The sequence below is a fragment of the Meriones unguiculatus genome, chromosome 1 (assembly GCF_030254825.1).
Source record: "Meriones unguiculatus strain TT.TT164.6M chromosome 1, Bangor_MerUng_6.1, whole genome shotgun sequence".
NCBI classification, from domain to species: Eukaryota; Metazoa; Chordata; class Mammalia; order Rodentia; family Muridae; genus Meriones; species Meriones unguiculatus.
This window is the reverse complement of record NC_083349.1, coordinates 81,177,205-81,199,061: the sequence shown is the minus strand read 5'-3', so window position 1 is coordinate 81,199,061 and position 21,857 is coordinate 81,177,205. Positions and strand designations below refer to the sequence as shown.

Here is a 21,857-nt window from a genome sequence, read left to right as displayed (position 1 = left end):
CTGAAAGCCAGAAGAGGACACCAGATCTCATTATAGATGGTTGTAAGCCACCAACCATTGTTGGTGGGTTGTTGCTAGGAATTGAACTCAGGACCTCTGGAAGAGCAAGAAGTGCTCTTAACCTCTGAGCCATCTCTCCAGCCCCAACCACCCTCCTTCTAAATATACCATAATACATGAACACTCATCTTTACATGCTGTTTTCTAATTATACTATCAAGTGTACGCAAGCACACCCGAGAGATGAGAGTGCCAGGCTCTCTGAATATGTGCTCTTGTTTGATTGTTTAAACAATGTAAAACAACAGTGTTTCATTCCACAGTTGTGATAGCTATATCTCTCTCTGTACCAAATAACTGATGACATTATGGAGCGAGCTTCCACTCGCACTCTAGGTGTATGCTGTGTGTACACGGAGGAAGCACAGACAAGGCGTCCTTGCTGTGCTGAAGGGAGGCAGTCCTGGGAAGGGGCCTTCCCAGAGGCACAGGCTGCCTGGTGAGCTTGCCTGGCACTCATCTGGGTTCCAATGAAAAAAAAAAAAGAACAATTTCCACGTGGCCTTAAGACAGCAGAGTCAGCACCACCCAATGCTGCCCTGCACGCGCAGGTGCCCTGCTACGCTGCAGCTGTTGCTTGTGCTCATGGTCTCACATGCTTCCTTTCGATGTGCCCACTGGATGGTGGTGAATATGGAGCTTAATGAGGCTGCCTGGCCACACCCATGGCATGATGCTTGACTGTCACCACCAGGCAAGGCCTAGAAGTGAGAGAAGGAAACAGAAAACTCTAAAACTGGAAGATGTTTCCGAACCTCCATGCTGGGAGACCGTAACACTGGCTTAGGACATCTGGCAGAGGAGCTGGGTCGGCAGACACTGAGAACACTCATGCAGATTTTCCTTCGACAGTCTCAGCATAAAGTAATGATGAATGTGTGAGGTGACAGGCGTGATCATTAGCCTGCTTTGTTCGTTACGGTAGGTATGAATATGTCAAACCACAGTGTGCCCACAAACACGTAGAGTTACGGTGTGCTTATTTAAAAAGTGATAACCAACACATTTTCAACATAAGTTGCTACAGTAACACAGAGGTTATGGGAAACCATTTATGTTTTGGCATGTTGTGTCATTGAGAGGCCCTTATTTTAGGCTCATTTCTTGGCTACAATGAAGTTAGAAGGGGGCATTTTAATGTGTATCTTTCACATTCTTCTAGGAGTTTTCCAAGAATATCAGAAATAAAGGTCAGTCTACAATCACAGCCTCCCACTGCTATACAGGTCCACTGAGGTTTGCCTGAAAACTGACAAGTCAGTGTCAACAGAACCTGCCAGTCCCTAGACAAGAGGCGGCAGATATTCTATAAAGCCCATACTGCTGCTTCATGTACTGTAAAAGAAAAAAGCATGTGTGTGTTGTGTGGAGGCTTTGTTTGCCAAGTATTTTGTTGGTTTTCTTTTTTTAATCAGCTCCTTTTAAAGTTTATAGTAGGCAAACTATGAGGGAACTTGCTAATTGTGGAGCAAAGGTAACATCTTTGAGAGGTATAAACAAGGGGACGCTAAGCAGTTTCGAAGATGAGGGGAAAATTCTGAAGGCTAGGGTTTCCAGTTCTGATGTTAGTGAAACTTAAAATGGAGAGGTCAGGGTGAGCCTTCCAGTCCTTCCTCTCCTCCATCATTAGAATGCTATGCTGCCTCATCCCAGCTCATGGGAGCTCAAACAAAAGGCTGGAAATTTTGTTAAGCAACTATTAAGTTTAGTCACTATCAAAAGTTAAATTACATAACCTTTTAATTGTAGAAATTATGTTAAAATCAAAGGTAGTAAACACTTAAAGACTCAGTGCTTCCCAGTACACTTTTACTGCCATTCACAGCTCGGATGTCATTCACTTGCATAGTATGAGCTGGTGGAAACAGGAAATGGTGGAGTGCTGCTGCCCACCTATGCAAGCTTGTGCTCCATCTGGTCATATGAGGGGCTGGAAATCACTCATGAGAGAATTTACCTAGAGATTAGTGGATGCCAGTGACAGGATTGCCCTCCATGGTCAGTCGCTAGACACCCACCATCACACTACTGACGAAAGGCAAGACAGTTCTATTCTCCTACCATGAGCACGAAAAGAAATAAAATGGGTTTGTGAAGTTGGGGAGGGGCGGCGATGACATCTGTTCTGCTGTTTGCTGGAAGTAAAGCCACGTAGCTAGAATATCCCACATGCACTAGCACATGTCAATTTCAACATTTTGCTTACAGACTGTTTATCACCCCCAGTTTTGAAAATATAGACAATAATACAGTTTCTCTTAGTGGTTTTGTCAGCTATTTGGAGGAAAACTAAGAAGTGTTTCTTTAAATTTGTCTCTTTACATGTTGAACAGTATTCAGAAAAGGGCAGGGCTAAGCGTCACATGTTAAATTAACCTTCAGTGTGGTGGAGGAGTCAGGAGAGGTAAGGGCATGGTGAGAGAGAACTTGTTAGTGTGTCCTCCTGAGAAAGTACGAGGAACAACTCTGAAGAGGAAACAGTAGAGCATGAAGGGAAATAAAACTCATGTTACTGGATCTTAGCTGAGAGCGTGGCCAGCTCACTTCACAGATGGCCTTCTGCTCAGCACAGCAGCTGTGTGCGCAGAACAACATGGAGACCTCCCAACTGGGCTCAGCAGCTCTGCTCTTGGAATTTTTAGAGAAGACTGAGAGGAGACTGTTCCCCAAAGCTAAAGACAGAAGGGAGTCCCTAGGCGTGTTTGTAACAGGGGTATAAATGCCCTAATTCTGGACACTTTCAGAAATCACAAAATTTGGTAGAAAAAGACGATTTTATAACCACTCACAGCTCTAGCAGGCACAGAACCTTGTGATTGGAGTTTATATGAGGCAGAAAAAGAAAACAGCAAGCAATCCAACCTTTTTTTTTTTCTCTGCAAAAGGAGGAAAAATGATTTTTAATGACTTCTCACATCACACTAGGAGCTCAAAAACATTACTGAGAAGCCATGCAGAGAGGGTAAGTTACAGATGAAGCGCTGCACACTTGGGCTTGCATGTGAAGAGCCCTGCAGTGTTCAATTAGGAATCAATTAGGATCTGGGAATTGCAACAGCCTGATCCTGAGAGGCAAGCCTCGGCAGAGATCAACACAAGACAGGACTGCCAAAAGAGATGACAATGTGCTGACAATCAAACTGAGAATTCCTGGCCAGTACTCATCCCTCACCAGCGAGAACTCTGAACAAAAGAACCTCAGAAAATGCCAATCGGATAACAGAGGACATTCACTTGAATCAGTTTAGACAGAATGAAAAATTAGGAGAAATCAGAACGTTTTGAGAAAGCCAGAAACAAACCATAAGCTCAAGGGACAAAATGGATTAGCGTTTTAAGACTGACTTTGGCCATTGCTTAAGACATTTTGAGCAAAACTGATTAATCAAGTACACAGTGGAGTAAAGCAGACAAACAGCTAAGAAAATCTCTACCAAACAGTCAAGGCTTCCAAATTGCCCAAGGATTTTATCATCTCAATTTTTATTTATTAAAAAAAAAAACTTTAACAAACTTTGCATTTATTTAAAGGAAATATTTCACCTCTGAAAATAAATATAGAAATCAGCAAACAGTAATTCATTAAGAACATGATCCTAGTCACTTTTTTGGTTAAAAAAAAAAAAACAACAAAACACCAAACCAACAAAAAACTTGTCACTGGGATACCAATACATCCCAGCAAAGCAGGCTGCCAGGCGGTTATGACAAGACAACTCAGTCAGGCTGCATTGAGCACAGCAGGCTCATCACTGCGCAAAGCAAGCATGCATGCAGAGCAGAAGGTAACCCTGATCCCTATGGATAGTCTCTCCAGCAAATGTGTCAGGCTAAGGCTCGGCCATCTCAGACGGTGAGCTTCTGTGACACTGCCTTCCAGGAATGCCACTGCTAACCAAGCCTCCTCCTGACTGATGTCCTTTCTTAGTGTGCAGGTACTGTCTTTACAAAAGCAGGCCAGTGAAGCCATTCTATCTCTAAACTGCTACACAGTTATTTTAATTGTTATTTATGTTTTAGAAGGCAATTTAAAAGTTATTTGAGTGAGGTAAGGAAAGGGGAGGAGATTTCACTATCACTCCTGAATTGATATTTGGGTTATAGGTGTAGTGTCTGGAAAGCTAGGCTGGGGATGATTGCTAAAGATGGGTGATGGGATATGGAGATATAAGAGATCATTAAACCATTTCACACCAAAACAAAAGAGTTGCTCAAAAACATGTGGCTGTGATAATCATAGAAAAATAATTCACTGTGATTGCATGTTGCTGAGGATGCAAGCAGTGCCAACGGGTCACTTCATTCATTAACACAAGCCACTTCCAGTCCTGACCATACAAGGTGGACAAGGATTAGGTTCACAGACTCATGGGTCTGATGGGTCTATTTCAAGGGTACACTTTAACATGTAATAGTCACAGGGTTATTTTAAAACATTAAAGTGAAAGACTAAGCAACAGCATACAGTTTGTATAAGGCCTGGCATCACAACACTCAATCTAACTCCAAGGTTACCAACTGCCCTTGGGAAATTCTCGGTTTTCTACTCAACGGGATTGGGGTGGGGGTGGGGCTGAGTAACAAAAATACCTACCTCTAATTAGTTTGTCACAAATTAAATCAGCATATAAGTGTATCACCTCAGAGCCTAAGAGACAGCGAGCATTACATAGCTGACACATGCAATGATGATCATGGCTCAGTTTAGGAACCGGCCTTCCCTGGGTAGAGGGTTTAAATAATTGCTTTGGGTGTCATTTTTTTTTCTGATCCATACTGTGTACAGAAACTCCAGACTGCATTTAGGCAGTTGAAACAAACAGCAGCCATGGGACTGGAAATGAATGGTGACTGTGAAGCAGAGAGATGGTTGCTGTGGGTGTTTGCCCTGAATCCACTGCTCTAGTGAAACCAGCAAAAATGGATATAAAACAAGAATGTCGCCGACTCTAATCAGTGAATCACAGTGCCCAGGAACCCAAGTTTGATAGCTGCTTGGGATACCATATCCACCTCTCTGTAACAAAAACAAAGTAACAAAGCCTGAGAGTAATTGCCCAGCACTCAAGAAGCTTAACCATCAAGACACTGAAATTTACCATAAAGCTATAAAGAGGCCCATGGTTCCCCACACTCAGACCCATCCAACCTCACCTCTCACCATGTCCATTCATCTCTGAGGAAACATAGCTTGGTAACGCTGCTGCAATGAGCTTTGCTAGTGCACCTGGAAACACATGCCCGCCTAGAGACACACTTAGCTCATAGCACTTTAATGAAAATGCTGGGACCACCCTGAAGTGTGTAAGTCCTGTAAAGGCCCAGGGGAGTTAAACAATTATGGTAATGGATGGCAGCGAGCAGAGAAGACCCATCTTCCACACTGCCCTTCTTACATCACCTCCCCTTGCCCCCCTGCCCCCTTTTCCCCAGGTGAGTTTGTGGTAACACCAAGGTTTGGAGAAAAATAAAGTGAGCTCCCGGGTCACTGGAAAATGTTGCCACGATGCAAACCTTACAGGAAAAGGTCTGCATGGCCTTTTTCTTCTCCAACCTTTTTATGGCTCCCTGAAAAGTGAAAAAGACAGAGAACATTTTCCAGCCTTGACAGGAAGAGGTCCGGTGTCCAGCAGCTGTGTGTGCCTTGTTCATCCAGTTTTCCTGCTCAGTCAGAGCCTCGTCAAAGGTAGATATTTGTGGGCATGTCAGTAAAAGTTTCTAGGCAAAGAATTATGCTTTTAATTGCTGGTCTAATTATTATTCTGTTTATCTCAGTTACTGTGGCTGTGGAGCAGAAGCAGCAGCAAGGAGACAAATACATCAACACTGGGAGACCCCCAGGCCGATTACACTGCGAAATCTATCACCCACAGGGAGGTAGGGACAGCACTAAACCACTTCTGCATGGGTACATGAACAAATCCTGCACCGTATTTACAACTAAGGCTTCCTAAATTTGCCAGGGCATGAGTGTAGGCCTTCTGGCATTTACCAGCTCAGCTGCTGTGTGGCTGAAAACAGTGGCTGGCAATACAGTGGGAGAGGGTGGCTCTGTGGTAAGAACCGAGTTTAGATCCCAGTGTCCATGGTGACAGCACACATCCATAATTCCAGGGCTGGGGTGTGGAGACAGTCAGGTCCCAAGAGCTAAGCAAGAGTCTTCAAGTTCAGTGAGAGGTCCTGTCTCAAAAGACAAAGTAGAAAGAGATGGAGGAAGAAACCCAACATCACTCTTGGACTCCTCCTTCAAAGTCGATGATGAGTGTTCTGGACCCCAGAGTCCCGTGACTGTCTCTGAAGATTCAGCACTGTAGGAATGTGTGTTGTCCAGTCAGTGGACGGAGGGGACTGTCAGGCGTGGGATTTCCAGTTACCAAGATGGAGCCTAGCAGTGGTTGAAAAGGCTGGAGCATCTCAAATTTAGTCTGAAACTGTTAATATGAGCAAAATGGAAAGAGACCATTTTTGTGTGTGAGGGTTGTGTTAAATAAGACTTAAAAGGAGAGATGCTTTTGACTCAAAAATAGAGAAAATGAAATTGGTCCCTCATTTCTAATGTATTTCAAAAGATTTATTTTTAAAGTTATTAAAGTATTTGAAAATCACCAACTGTTACCGAGAGCAAAGGAAGAGCATATTTCATCTCCTTTACTCTACTGTATCTGCTTTGTTCCCAATACAACTGGGACTAGTTCAGTAACTCTTGCCTCCTAAGAGAGCACGTGTCTTCAAGAACACTGTTCCCATGCTTTTATTAAGAGCCCACAGTGTGAAACACTCTCTTAAATAAAAGATTATAATAATATAAATATATCATTTTGCTCTTCCTTTTTTTCTCTCTCCAAATCCTTCCATATGGGCATGCATCCTTGCTCACTTTCAAATTCTTGGTCTTTTTATTAATTTTAATTATTGTTAAAAATAGCTATGTACATACATATATATTCCTAAGTACACAAAGGTGCCCTCCTTGGTTTGTATACTACTACTTATATGTATGTTTTTAGGACTGTTTGGTTTTGGAAACCCGGTGTATGTGCTCTTCCCTGGGGAGGACTGTTTTCCCCCATCTTTGCATTCCTTAGTTTCCTTGTAGTCCTTTTTGTAGGGTTGAGGCCTTGTGGCTTTCCCCACCCACTCTGGCAAGTCTGTTATTGTTCAGCTCATGTTTAGGCTCATGTTCAGCTCATGTTTGTGTTTGTGAGACTTTATGGGTGTAGCTTCTGACATTCCTAGGAGACACAGTCTCACAACAACTCCCTGTGAGAGAGATTCTTAATTGTCTGTGGTTCTAGTTGGTCTTGTTTCATTTACATTGTATTCTAACTCAAAACAGGCAGTGGCCATGGCTGAGACAGTGGCTGGGGCAGTAGCAAGGGCTAAGCAAACAGCCCTTGACTTAACAGCTGTGGTTCTTCTGTTCTGTTTTCTTCAATTACTTTAAGTTCTTCCTTCCTTCCTTGTTATCCAGACAATTGGCAGAACCTTAATTATTAACCCTAAGAATAGGAAAGTTTATTCTTCCATAGGATGCTCTGAGGTACATCAAAAAATGCTTTTACCTGCATCATTTGGTGCAATCCTTGCAAAGTACACATGGGAAGACATGAGAACTTTCACACAGAGAAGAAAATGCAGTACAACAGTAGCCTCTCACCTCATGACTGAGCAGGGGGCAACTCTTTCGGGAGACCCAGAGCCACCCTTGCCTCAGTACGTGCAGCTAGCCTTCCTCAAGCTTCTCCTTCGTGCTCTCTCTAACATTGTTCTTAAATAACTATTAAAAATCTTTCTTGTCTGGAATGGTGACCACACATTAATCCAAGTGGATCTCTATGAGTTTGAGGCTAGCCTGGTCTACAGAGTGAGTTCAAGGCTACATAGTGAAACCCTGTCTCAAAAACAAACCAAGGCAAAACAGAAATAAAAAGCTTTTCTCAACATTTTCCAACTTTCCTTCGCAAACAAACACTGTGTGACCTTAACAAGACTAATGTGTCAGAGATTTCGTGCCCTTTATCTAGTCAGCACTTGCCATGCCTGAGTTCCATTCTCGGAACCGCAGGGTAGGAGAGAACTGACCCCCGCAAGTAGCCCTTCGACCCCTTCCTCACAAGCATGCTGTGCCGTCAGCGCGCCTTTGTGCACACACATACACGAACACACACAGAGAACAAGAAATCATAAAAATGAAAATGACAAGTAAACATATCTTGTATGCTTAGGATGGGTGATATATAAAGTAAAGTAAAGCAGAAAATATATATTTGAATTTAATATTAAAATACATTTAATTTATAAATGTATAAATTATAACAAATAATACAAATAACATATTTCACACTCTATATTTCACTTTGAGTGCAACCATTCAAAAACTTGTGGTAGAAGTTTCCACATAACTTTCACGTGGTGTAGCTCTGTCCTCAGGGCCTGTAGCCCTGGTTTCCACTGTCACTGTCGGCTCACACTTGCCTGGGTTTCAGTGCGCTCCTCTCCTTCACTCTGCCACGGAGACTTTCTCTCTCACTGTCTAAGTCACATATTTAGAAGGGTGTTTGTTATATTTACACCCAGTACTTCTAGATATTGTATAGAGGAGGTTTTTCGAGTCATCTGGGCTGCTGACATACCAGAAAGAAAGCCTCAGAAGGACAAGTCACGTTTCCTGTCTTAGTGAGCGCTGCTTATATAGGATTCTCTACACCCACTGAGCCTAGGAGACCACACAAGTGTGCCTCTGCCTTGCTTCATGTAAGAGAAAAATTACCTTTCTTGAGAATTTATTACCGTGTTTGCTCTTGTGTGAGTCTGCTTTTCCAGTTCTCGCTTTGTCTACTTTCACATCTCTCCAAGACAAGAAATTATCATTAAAAATGTGCCCAGCAGAAGAATGACATTAAAAAAAAATTACCAAAGAGCTCATAATTCTAAATTACTAAACAGATGGGAAAGAATCCATTATGTCAGCAGAACTAAAAATTAGTTCTTCCAAGAACTACAAATCATAGCATTATTGAATACTCTGGCAGCCAGACTCTAGGGTGGCCTCTATAAACACAGTGGCTCCTGATATGCATACTTCCTGTCCTCCTCTCCCCTTTCCTCCCCTCCCCTCCTCTTCCCATTCTCATTTTTGAGACAGGGTCCCACTATGTAGTTCTGGCTGTCCTAGAATTCGTATGTAGACCATTCTGGCCTCAAACTCACAGAGATCCACAGCCTCAAAGTGCTGGGGTTAAAGGCGTGCACCACATGCCTGGCTTTCATGCCTGATTTCTCCCCCAGTTATAAACAGAGTGCTTGTTTGTAACCAATAGTACGCAGCAATAGAGTGATGTATCTGTGAATACAAGTACACATTAAATTATGTAAAAAGGTAATACCTATTTTGCTAAGAAACTCCCTGTGGTTGAGTGGACAAATGAGCTGTCAGATTATGTGGAACCATCCATAGAGAGATGCTCACGGTGCAGCACTGAGTATGTCCTCTGGCTCGCACCCAACACAAACCAAGGTTCTCAGTGAGGTAGTATGCCAGGAACTGAGTGTTACTAACAACCACAGGAACATTAAAGCAGACCTTTCCCCAGGCTGGTTCCACAGGGAAAACTGTCCAGTCTTGACCACAGACAACCCTGCTGCACTCAGAATCCTGACCCACAGAAATGGATACAGCAAATGTGTGTTGTTCTGAGCCACGGAGTTTGTGTAATACTGTCATGCAAGAATAAAATACAACTAAAGACTAATAATACATGCTTTAAATTATTTAAAACAAACAAAATCTAAAATGTGTAGAATGAAAGAAAACACTAGTAAGAATAATAAAAACACAACTGTTTAAGAATAAAAAACATAACCCCAGGCAAAGATGAGCAGATCTCTAAGAGATCCGGGCTAGCCTGATCTACATAGAAAGTTCTAGGCCAGCTAAGACCATATAGTGAGACCCTGACTCAAAACAAAGCAAAACAACAACAAAAAAAAGTTTATGAATGAAAGACATAATTTAACTCAATGGGGAGGTGGAATAAGAAATGAAAGCAGGAAGCATTGCAGAACACCAGCATGGTTCAGATGGGATCCTGACATAACAGAACGAACAGATGAAAACACTGAAAGACGCATCAGCTGAGGATTGACCAAAACAGATGCAAAAGCATGATTTCTGAGCTTTGAGAAACAACTGAAGCCCAAGAAATATCACAGTCAGTACACCATGGTAAAACACAGAACTCCAAAGCTGGGGAAAGATTGTAAAAGCAGTAAGAAAAAAGCCATTTATAAGAACAGCAACTGAACACTAGCATCTTGACAGCGCCAAGAGAAAACAGGCTATAGCTGGGAAGAAAAGGAGAGGATCTATGGAGATGGAAGGGTACAAGACAGGGTAACAGGTGGATATGGCCAAAATACATTACACACACTTATGGAAATGTCATAACTAAGCCTGCTATTATATAGTTAGTATGTGCTAACTACAAAACCATCAAGTCTCTAAGTCTATATTGAGCTAAGTCATCAGAATAAATTAAACATTTTCAGTCAAATGAAATCTGTAGCTTATTTTAATAACTTTCTTTTCCCTTTTTCAAAGTTAATTTTTGCTTGTTTATTTATCCCAGTGCTGGAGATGGGATCCAGGGTCTCACATGTGTTAGGGATGAACTGAATCCCCAGCTCTGATTCTCATTTTTTTCTGAACTTGTGTATGTTGGTGTGTATGTGTCAGAGCACAGTCTAAGAATGAAGCTATGTGAGATTTCTGAGCTTGTGAGGAAACTTCAAGAAACAAAAACAAGAGTCTTGTGACCTCAGCTTCTTCAAAAAATATGTAATTGTTCTTGGACTGCATTCATGCCCCTTCCAGGTATGGCAGATAGAAGTGAGTTTACTTCAGAATACTCATTTCAACTGGCTATTGTTATTATTTTATGGAAAAAGCACATTTTTTGCTGTCTAAGGCTTGTCTGCCACATGTAGATTGTCCTCGTCATTGTACAGTTTATTCATGTGATTCCTTGTAACCGTCAGACTATAAATTATCTGATACTCTGAATAAAGTTGGCTATGCATGAGACTTTAGTCTACCTCATTTATCAGCTCCATTTTCCCAGGTCAGCTACAAAATAAGAGAGTGACGACCCTCACAGGAGGTGAGTGAGAACAATGGGGCAGAAAGCAGGGAAGGCTCTGCCTTATGTTGAGCTTGTGCATCGTCTTTTAAAGGAAGGAGAAACACAAGTATTAAAATCACAGTTATTAGATTGCTTGCAAATTTGTGATTATAATCTCTGGTTTCCAAAAGAAAGGACTTTATATGAAGAAATATGGGATGGAGTCCGAAAGAATATTGAAAAGGCAATATAAACGTAATGACAGGTTCACGGGACCCTCAGAGACCACCAGGAGACGGCTTGATGCAACAGCAAGAGAGCTTTATTACAAGAGCAATCGAATTCAGGACCCAAGTCTCACTGATGCAGCAGTAGAGAAGTGGGACCCCGAGCTCTGAGTGAGCAGGGTTTTTAAAGGGAAAGACTGCAAGCAGGGGGGCCTTGATGTTACAGGATTAGGTAAAAGTTAGAGGGGCGAGGTGACCTTCTCTGAGGCACAATCACAATTGCTAAGGCATGTAATCACGATTGCTATTCTTCTGAACTATATCTGAAATATTGGGGAGAATTTTCCCACTCGATTCCCAACCAATTCTCATTGATTATTGCCAAGGAGATTGTCTCTATTTTCTATAAAGTATTTATTCTGTAATATTTCCTGGAGGCTGTTGCTAAGAGAGTTAACTTTGTTTTCTGCCAAGTATACATTCTGTGATATTTCCTGGTACCTGAATTCAGCTCCCAGTCAAGATGGCTCTTTATTTCAAAATGGAGTTATACTCAGGCTAACTTAAACTCTTCATAAACAAGGGGAAAAGATCCCCCATTCAATTTTGGGTCACTTGGGCATTAATTCAGACCTTTAAAGGAAGGTAAAGAGGATATTAATAATGAAGAAGAAATGACTAATCCCTTGAATGAAGATAAACTGGGTGATCAAACCTTAAATTGGTAAAAGAGGCAAAAAAGGGGATTTTCCCTGTTCCGGTAAAATTGAAAGTAAGAACAGTGCCATTGACAGTGCCAGAGACAACTTCAGCCTCCTTTAGATACACATCCTTCATTGCCTAAAAATGACCCTGAAGCATGGAGTGAGGGACTTGATAACCAATTTAATTTTGAATTCCCTCCACTTCCTGACAAGGACTTAGGAGAACCTATGGAAATGCTACCTTTACAAGCTAGGCAAGTGAGGGCACATCAGGGAAGAGGAATTTGATCCCCAATACCTCCTTCACCTCATGAGCTTTGCTAACCAATGCACTAAAACAACCTATTTAGAATTCTGGAAGGAAAGATGGTGTTGGCTAGTCCTCGACTATTACCTCAAGACTCAAGAAAAGAACTACAGCTGTTTGAATGCAGACTGAAAGAAGTATTTGTGTATTGTGTGGGTCCCCACTGCCTTTAAACTTATTTTCCTCCACTAAGTTGATAAGCCTTTGGAATAGATCTATTCACACCATAAGGGCCAGAAAATACTAACTTGTTCAATTAGTAAACCAGGGGAGGACCCCATGTCAACAGTTATCTGGATTTGATCCTTACTGTATTATATTACCTTTAACAATCAGTTTTTAAGAGAATTACAGAAGCTTAGGGATTCTCAAATTTCATTTGCAGATTACTGTATAACGCTAGGAAATCATTATTCAGATGGCAAGGTATGGGATTTCCTCATACAACAAATATTTTTCCATTCCATCCATTCAACCATTTTCCATTCCACAGGCAGATACTTAATTGATGGCTCATCTAAGGGTATAGGAGGGGTCCATATATTTATCCATTTATTAATACTTCTTTTTCTTCAGCCTAGTAGAACTGGCTGTTTTGATTCACCTATTAGAGTTAGTTCATAAAAGCTCAAATATTGTTTCAGATTCTGCTTAATGTTGTAGGATTATTTCCAGGAACAGATTCATATTTGTGTATACTCTAACCTCCCTGGTTTTATTGCAGAAGGAAATAAGCAAGCTGCCTCATTTTTACTTCTCCAGAAGAAAATTGGGAAGGAGCATGCATCTGTCATTGCAGATGGATCCACTGAAACATTGTGGGTTCCTCTTCAGCTCCTCCAGCCCCCTCAGCCATCAAGGTCAATGGCTAAGGGCAAGAAGATAGTGGAAGTCATCATGAAGATAGCAGACCTTCAGCTAAAGAGCAAAAGGAAGGTTGACCCTATTATCAATCAAGCTGCCTACCTGGGGTAAATTTAAGGCCCTATGCACCAAGAGAGAAGTTATTCTACAAAACACACTGAGCCCCATGTCACTTGAGAGTTTCTTTTTGGCAATGCTGGCTGCTTTGACCTGTCTTTCTGCAGTGAGTGCCTCTGAGCTTGTGTGTTACGTTCCTCATCCTCCTCTGCTTCAGCTGCAGTGGGTAGGTCCAGCTCCTGTCTTCTTTATTAATGACTCTGTGTGTATGCCTGGACCTTGGAATCATAATAGGCTCATTTAGTCATCTGATTTGAATCACTTCCTATTTCACAGGACATCATAACATTTGTACCCCCATTAAAAGGGAAATATGGGCTTATGTTTTGCAAGATACCTGAGCTACTAATTCAATGGGTCTCTTTTCAAGCAATTGTCTAGATCTTTCTGATCAATATAATTATGTAACCAATAGTAGTGGACATAGTTTGGATCCCTGTTCTTGGTGGCAGAGTGTTACACATAATGCTTTCATTGTTCTAATATTATTCACTTATGTCTATAATTTGCTTGCTTATAGGATAATCATGTATCAAATGGCATTGGCAACATTTTAAATCAAAAGATTCTATTAAAATTAAAAGATGCTATTAAAAAATAAAAAAGAGGAAGCTGTTGGAGCACAGTTCATGAATGAAGCTGTGTAAGGAGACTTCTGAGTGCTTGGGAGAAAATTCCAAGAAACCAAGAGTTTTGTGACCTCAGTTTCTTTAAAAACACAGATTTTTTTTTTGAGATTATGCTTCCTGTGCCCTTCCCTGTGTGAGTTTATTATGGATTATTCATTATAACTGGCTGTTTTTATTTGCTTACATGCCTCAATGAATAAACATGTTTTTGTGGCATGTGGCTTGCCTAGCACATGCAGCTTGCCTGCCATGTGTAGCTTGATCTTGTGATTATACGCTTTACTCATGTGGCTCCTCTTAACCCTCAGAGTATAAATTGTCTGATGCTCTGAATAAAGTTGGCTACTGCATGAGACTTAGTGTGCCTCCTTTCTCAGCTCCACTCTCCCAGGTCCTATTGCCTCTAGACTCTAAACGTACATGTATACTTATAAGCATATCTAATATAAATACATGTTTGTTATTTTTAAAAATATCAATGTTTATGCTAGAAATGGTGGTACATTTTAAATGCAGTTTTTTTGCAACTTAAAGTTTCTTAGAAAGACTTAAAAGGCAGAGCTGTGCTCTGTTGTTAGTCCTCTCACTAAAACATGCAATATATCCGTATATTGCATATCCAGCCTACAAGTCCCACCAGTGCTGCGCAGCCACCTACAGGCAGAGAAAGCACCTGCACAATTCAAAGACCAGCTTCGGTGTCTAACTGTTCACTGAGTTCTCCTGAGCCCTGTAGAGAAGCCCTCAAGGCGCCCCCAAGACACTAGTACAAACTTTTGGGCTTATGAGTCATGGTACTCCTTACTATTGACTGTCCCTATTTACTTTAACGTTCCTATGCTATTACTTGGGAGAATAAAACTATGTCTATAGAAAGTCCTTTGTATCTATGTCTATAGGTCCTTTGGTATCAGTTTTTTGTCTGTTAGTATTTAACTTGGCAGACACATGAAATGATGTAAAATCAAGTTTGTAGTGCATTCAACATGCAGTGCTTTGGTGGCATTGTCATTCCAAAGAGCCGTATCATAAATGAATCTTTGACAAAAGCTATGCAATATTTCTAGTGTCATTAAATGAGTGATATTTCATACTGTGAAACAACCAAATGGATAATACAATGATATCATAGACAATTCCTCTATCTAGAAGAACAAAAACTTTGGGTAATAAAACCCAAACTAGTTCAGACAGTTGTTCCTCCAACCAAGAATAAAAAAGCGAAACAGCTACAGGCACAAATATCACACGGATTTGCTCCTTTCATTTGTTCCTATTTGGTCCTAAAGGTAAACAGAGTATTCTACGTGGACCCACCCCTCCCATCCCTGCCCTGACTCCCCGAAAGTAGGCTTTGGGGAAAGTGTTTAGGTACTGGCAATCTCCAAACAGAGCAATCCATTTCTAGACAACCCAAATGGTCCAGTTTCTGAACCACACAGTTACAAGCCAATAAGCTTACAAAGCCCAAACAGAATTTCCTCCTTCATATGTACATGGAAATCTGGTTAATTATTACACACACACACACACACACACACACACACACACACACAAATCCCTCTTCACTGAGCAGCTGAAGATTTCTTTGGAGGAGTAGTCTTTCTGTAGTGAAAACATAATAAAAATAACAGATGGGACTGCAGCAGATGGGGGCAGTCGGTCAGGGGAGGAGAGTAAACAGTGAGTTACAGGTAAAGGATTAACAAGCAGAGCTGTGTGGTCTCAGAAAACAGCACTGGTAAATTAGAGATTTATTTTATGATTTCATGGAGACATCTGGGCTACGTAGGAGCTGGAGTCCTTATTCTCACGGCAAAGAGTACAAAGCTATCACCGAGATACAAAGCAGTTACTCAAAGCTGCAGTGGTGGTGGAGGGCTGGAGCAGCGGGCCAGACATCAGCAGTACACTCTGGTGTCCTGAGAAAGATTATAGAATAATAAATAATGTGATGAAACTAATTCTCTGGGCAGCTTTTGGGGGTCGGACCCTCGGGATGGGTTATTTGCAGTTATGAATCACTAAGTGATCAACAGATAGAGAAGTGGCCCATAGCTCTCTAGTCTTGGAGACCTGTCTCCATAAAGGATCTGAAGGACCTAAGAATAAAAACCCAAAAAGTTAGCTCAAGTCATAATTCTGTTCCCATCGTCGCCTTCTGCTGCCATCCCTGCAAGCAGCTACTCTTTTTGTCCTTTTTTTGCAGAGGATCTTGTTCTTCCTATTTTGTTTTTGCTGTTGTTCCTTCCTTAGTTTGTTTCAAGGTGGTCTTGAAATGGCCTGTCCTCCACCCTCTGAGTGTCTCTCTCATATGTAGCATGGAAGCCTAGGCACCTACACGGGGCTGTACACGCACAGTGATTTGCCAGCCGCTGGGCACATCCACCAGCTGACAGGAAGCTCAGGGAACTGGGCGGGGCACCGAGTCACTGTACATGCACTCTCAGGGTGCTTTTCAATCCCTCCAGGCAAACGCAAAAGGTATGTTAGGCGTGGGAAAGAGAAGAGGCATTCTTTATTGGAAGAACAAATAGTTGACAGGAAAAGAAAATAAAGCAAAGCAAATAAAAATAGATAAAATGGAAAACTCACAAATCAGGTTATAAAACAATATACTCTGCTGACATTTACATAAAGTGTTCCTGGGACACTTTATGTCTGATGCCAACAAGCCCGCTGTCTGTTGCCTGGGGCCAGACACAATTTGTATTTTCCTGTGTACTTACAGCTTTGCAGGGAGCAATGGTAGCTGCTACTTACTTGTGCTTGCTTGCATACTTTAAAAGGCTGAAGCGTTTCTTGGTAGAACAGCTGATGATAAGACTGTAGGTCAAACCAAAAGTACACACTGTGCTTCCACAGCTGCAGATGGAGAAGTAGAGAAACCACCACCCAGTCAGTCCTCGAGGTCCATAAGTACACATAAGCACTTACTTCCTTGCTGCTACCACAAATCAGATCCAACTTAAGCTAGTCTCAACCTTTCATCACAAACTGACAAAATATAGGATACTTATTGCTGTTGTCAGTGGAACATTGTATTTTTGCATATAACCCTCCAATAAAGTTGGTCATTAAAGTAGTAAATGTTTAAAAATTGTAATGAATACAAAAATTTCAAGTGTTCTAGTTGAAATGTAAAGAGCATGGATTTGTGGAATAAAAGCACATCTGAAGGTATTCTGCTATATCAACATATGGGTAAATTGAGTATGACAGTAGAACTAAATTTTAACTACTGAGCCAATTAGTCACTGCTCATTTGGGTCATATAAATATTGATTATGATTTTAAAAACATTATTGGAAATATTTCACCTCTATTCATTATAATTTATGGTTGTTAGAATTATTAAAAATTAAGTATTAATAGAAATGAACTAGATATGGCATATTAAACTACAATTAAACAATATCATTAACTCTAGCCAGTAAGGTATATCAATATTTATCTATTTTTCACTTTCCTTTCTAATTAGTGTAGGTCAGTAAAACAAAGAGAATTACAATTCAGTTGGATGGTTAAAGATTTACTAAATATTAAGTATGGATTTAAATTCAGATGAGAATCTGAACATCAGATATACTTCTTTGAGTACCAAGTTATTTCAACGTTACTATTTTCAAATCAAGTAAAGCAAGAAATAAATATTTAAAATAATTATTTTCTACCTTGTTTCCCGAATTCTCGCAGAACTTAGTAAAGAAGAATCCAGCTCTATTTTCTACATACAAAGATTGTAACAAGTTTTCCATGTCATATCCTCTCAAAGCTCCAACATCAGACACAGTTTTAACCTAGATAACAAAACAAGTTCATTATCTGCCTGAATATAATGTGATTCTTTATAGCATTGTTCAAGTTGGTCTTGTAAATTCTGCTGGCTGTAATTTTATTTTTGTAGAATATATGTATTAATGCAATGTGTTTGCATTGTCATGTATATTCATTTATGAAGCTCCAATTATGGCAGGAGAAGTCATTCAAACTAATCTGATTCTAAGCCCAATAGTTAGAGCAACCCCCTGACCTCAATTCCCTTCACATTTTGGTGACCTTCCAAGTCTCTGTTGGTGGCCTATATCCTACATATTGACTGTTATTTTAGCCTTGAGGTGCTTCTATTCTAGCTACAAGCAGGTTATAAAGAGAACATCTCTGCGGCTTCTCAGTGCTGCTTGTTCAGGGGGCATCCCCTCTTTGGACAGTTCCATCTCACCCTACAGGTCATGGCCTTTGGAGTGGGAACGGCAATGGAAGGTCTCATAAAACTCTGCTGCTTAGGGCTTCTCTGGCAACAGTGTTAGCAACCATAACACCATCCTTGAAATAAAGATAGCTGGCAATTTCTCAAGGCTTATACTCTCTTTATCACACTGTCTCTGCTTGCTAAACACATTCTGAGATGAGAATATGATGATTTTTCTTAATGTTTAACAATATTTGAAACTAAAATATCCTTATTTTAGTAGGAAAAAAGCCCTCATTGGTATAAAATGAGAAGTATTTGCTTAAAAGAACTGCACAAAAAATAATTAAATGTTTAGATAATATAAAAACTGCTGAGGATTCTGATAGTAAAATTCTCAAAGGAGAAGGGATTTTCATCTAAGTCTTTGTTTAATAAACCCTGCATTACATGCTTGTTGTCAAAGTAGCCACAATCTGAAACTTGTATCTTCATAAAAAAGTGAAGATTTCTAAGAAATAGCATCCAGTGCTATTTTAATTGTTAAAAAACTGAACAAGAATACTAAAGGGTCTTATTTTATATCTGAGGTGTCATCAACCTAGGCCATAACAACTGTTTTTGAAAAGAGTGATTAATGCAGGACTGAGCAATCAATACTACCAAAAAAATCAACCAACCAACCAACCAACCAAACAACAACAACAACAACAAAAAATAGGTGAAGATTTGGTGGAAAAATTCCTTTGCAACTAAAAACCAAAATGTGTTGCTTAGTGGAGGAAAAAAATAGTAAGCTTAAAATTCTAAAATTAGTAATGTTGGTTGATTAAATGAGGAACATAGTTTTCAGTCCTTAAAATACTCACATTAAGTTCTTCTGTATAAGTATATTTTCTGTCCAGCTGGGGCTTCAGACATTCAGAGATGTCAGTAAAAGATGTCAAACGGACCACTGTGGTGGCCTCTGGTAACCACTTTGACCTAAATTATAGGCATAAGAACAAACTGATCAGTTAGCAAATCTGAGTATTGTCAATCTATCCAGCATCAAAGGACTCCCTCAAAATGTTAAAGACTGGATGAGAAATACATAGTTAGCATCAGACTTAGGGTGAAAACATAAATACTGCCCCTAAAACTGTGACAGAGCAAGGCCTTCTATTTTCTTCACTTCTATTCGGTATCATGTGGACTAAAGAGTCTCTCCCAGGCAGGAAAGTGAGGAAAGAAACAAAGGTGTTCTGATTAGGGAAAAAAATGTTAAATGATCTTTACTCTCAGGTATTATACAGAATCTACAGGGAAAAAATTCCCGCTAATGTTAATAATTGAGTTCATTTAGAGCATGGGGTAGAAGCTAAATGTACAAAATCAGCTATTTCTGTACACTAAAAATGGACAGAACAAAAATAAAACATTCTCATTCAGACTATCCTTAAAAAAACAAAATATTTAAAAATAAAAATTTCAACCTTACACTCTACATCCAGTGACTTTACACTCATTTCTTTTTAAGATTTTTTGTTGTTGTTTGTTTTTCTTTTGACTGTGTAGTCTTGGCCTGAAACTCACTATGTACACTGCAGCAGGCTCATCTCCAGCTCACGGAGATCCACCTGCCTTTTCCTCCAGAGTGCTGGGATTAAAGATGTACCCTACCACACACGGCATGCTATTCTTTTTCTTTTCTTCTTTTAAATAATAAGTACACAAATGTTTTTATTGTACTCAAACAAATCTGAAAATAACAAATATATATGATAATTTTGGAGAGGTGAATTAATCATTATATACAATGAAATATAAACCTCCCATTTATCTCTGTCCACTTTCCCCAAGTTCTCCTTCCCCTGCTAACTCAGTCTTCTACTTTTCTTGCTAAGTCCAGCTGACACTGCACTACTATTGTGCATGGCTGTGGGGCCTTCCAGACCTACCAGTGCTATACCTTCAAAGAAGATGATTCCCCCCCACACAGCATCACCAGACAATAGCTCCTCAGTGAAGGATGGCACAGGTGATCTTCTCTGTCCATGTGGGGAATGTCAGCTGCCTTGATAGTGTGACAGTGTGTAACCACTGGTGTGAGTTAATGAGTGCATTGGCCATGACATGTTATACCCAGAAGATAGCATTTCACAGCCCTCCTCCTGACCCTCAGCTCTTCAAAGCCTTCTGCCTTTTCTTCATGGAGTTCTCTGAGTTTGGAGAGGCAGATGCCATAAAGACATCTTTAGGGCTCAGCTTTCAGGCTTTTGTTCTCTGCATTTTGATCAGCTCTGCATCTCTGTATTGACTACTGTCAACTCCTCTAATCAAAGTTGGGAGCAGCCCAGGCCCTGGTCCAGATTCCATCTTCACCCCAGGTCAGCAGCTGAAACAACTAGGAGTTGTGCAACTTTGAATGGTTACTCTTATTTCTATCTTTATATCTCATTTTTAATGTTTAAGACAAGGCCTTACTATGTAGCCCACATTGGCTTAAAACTCACTATCCTCCTGCCTCAGCACCCTGAATGTTATAGGCATGTACCACCTTGCCCAGATAGGTGCAAATTTTAAAAAGAATAATCTATGGAATGTTAGTCTATAAATAATGTAATAACTTGGATGGCTCTCATGGTAATCATGCCAAGTTTCAAAGTCAAGTTCAAAAGATTGCACTCAGAGGAATTGGCTGCTCTTCCAAAGGTCCTGAGTTCGATTCCCAGCAACCACATGGTGGCTTACAACCATCTATAATGATATCTGGTGCCCTCTTCTGGTGTGCAGGTGTACATGCAGGCAGATTATTATATACATAATAAATAAATCTTTTAAAAAATTGCACTTTAATCATTCCATTTATATGACCTTATTGGGCTGACAGAATTATGGAAGATTTGCCATTGCCAGCAGCAGTGATTGTCACTACCCTGTTTCTTATACTATAGTTCTTCAACACTCCCAGACCCTGACCTTAACATGGAAGACTGAACGCAGCATCCCATGCACACAAAGCAAACAGGGTAATAAAAAAGATATATGCCGACCTGGTTTTCTTCTATTTATTTAAAAAAATTTTATGTGCATGGGTGTTTGCCTACGTGATGTGTACCACATGCATGCCTGGTGTCTGAGGTGGGCACAAGAGGGTACCAGTTCCCCTTGAGTGGAAGTTATGGTTAGGGGCTGCCATGTGGTGTGGGGACCCGAACCCAGGGCCCCTAGCAAAAGGACCACATGCTCTTAAATCACTGGGCCATCTTCTCAGCTCTTCTTTTTGCTCTTTATTTCAACACAAGGTCTCAGTCTGCAGGCCAGGCCTGTCTTGAAAGCTGGGCATCCCAGACTGGCCCTGACCTTGTAATCCTCCTGCTTAGCTTCTCAAACAGCTGGGATCACAGGTCTCTCCATCAGACCCAGTTTTCTTTCTGACAGTAACATGCAGACTATACCTTTCCCAAAATAAAAAGAGAAAACAAAGGTGATCTATACTAATTAGTTCATATTCAAAATATTTTTCCGAGACTATCTGGTCTTGGGGTTGTGAAGTCAATACTCATTGTTAGTCAATCACATTGTCATGTAAATAAGCACTTTACTCATCCACTCTACACTACACTCACTTAAGTACCCCCCTTGTCTTCAAGGA

General features: G+C 40.6%; 1 protein-coding gene across 9 annotated transcripts in view; it reads right to left on the bottom strand.

Annotated features, from left to right (window-relative positions):
* The window catches only part of Rgs22 (regulator of G protein signaling 22), a 130,998-nt gene that overhangs the window by 48,079 nt on the left and 61,062 nt on the right, over positions 1 to 21,857 (bottom strand). For all 9 annotated transcript variants that reach the window (XR_009594720.1, XR_009594733.1, XR_009594724.1 and 6 more), the window contains 3 exons: positions 19,090 to 19,204; positions 17,703 to 17,828; positions 16,792 to 16,893 (listed from right to left, as the gene is read on the bottom strand). Coding sequence is in view for 3 of the 9 variants with exons in the window: in XM_060392821.1 (XP_060248804.1) it covers positions 16,792 to 16,893; positions 17,703 to 17,828; positions 19,090 to 19,204 (343 nt within the window). In the remaining 6 variants the exon portion in view is untranslated. The remainder of the gene's footprint in view (positions 1 to 16,791; positions 16,894 to 17,702; positions 17,829 to 19,089; positions 19,205 to 21,857) is intronic.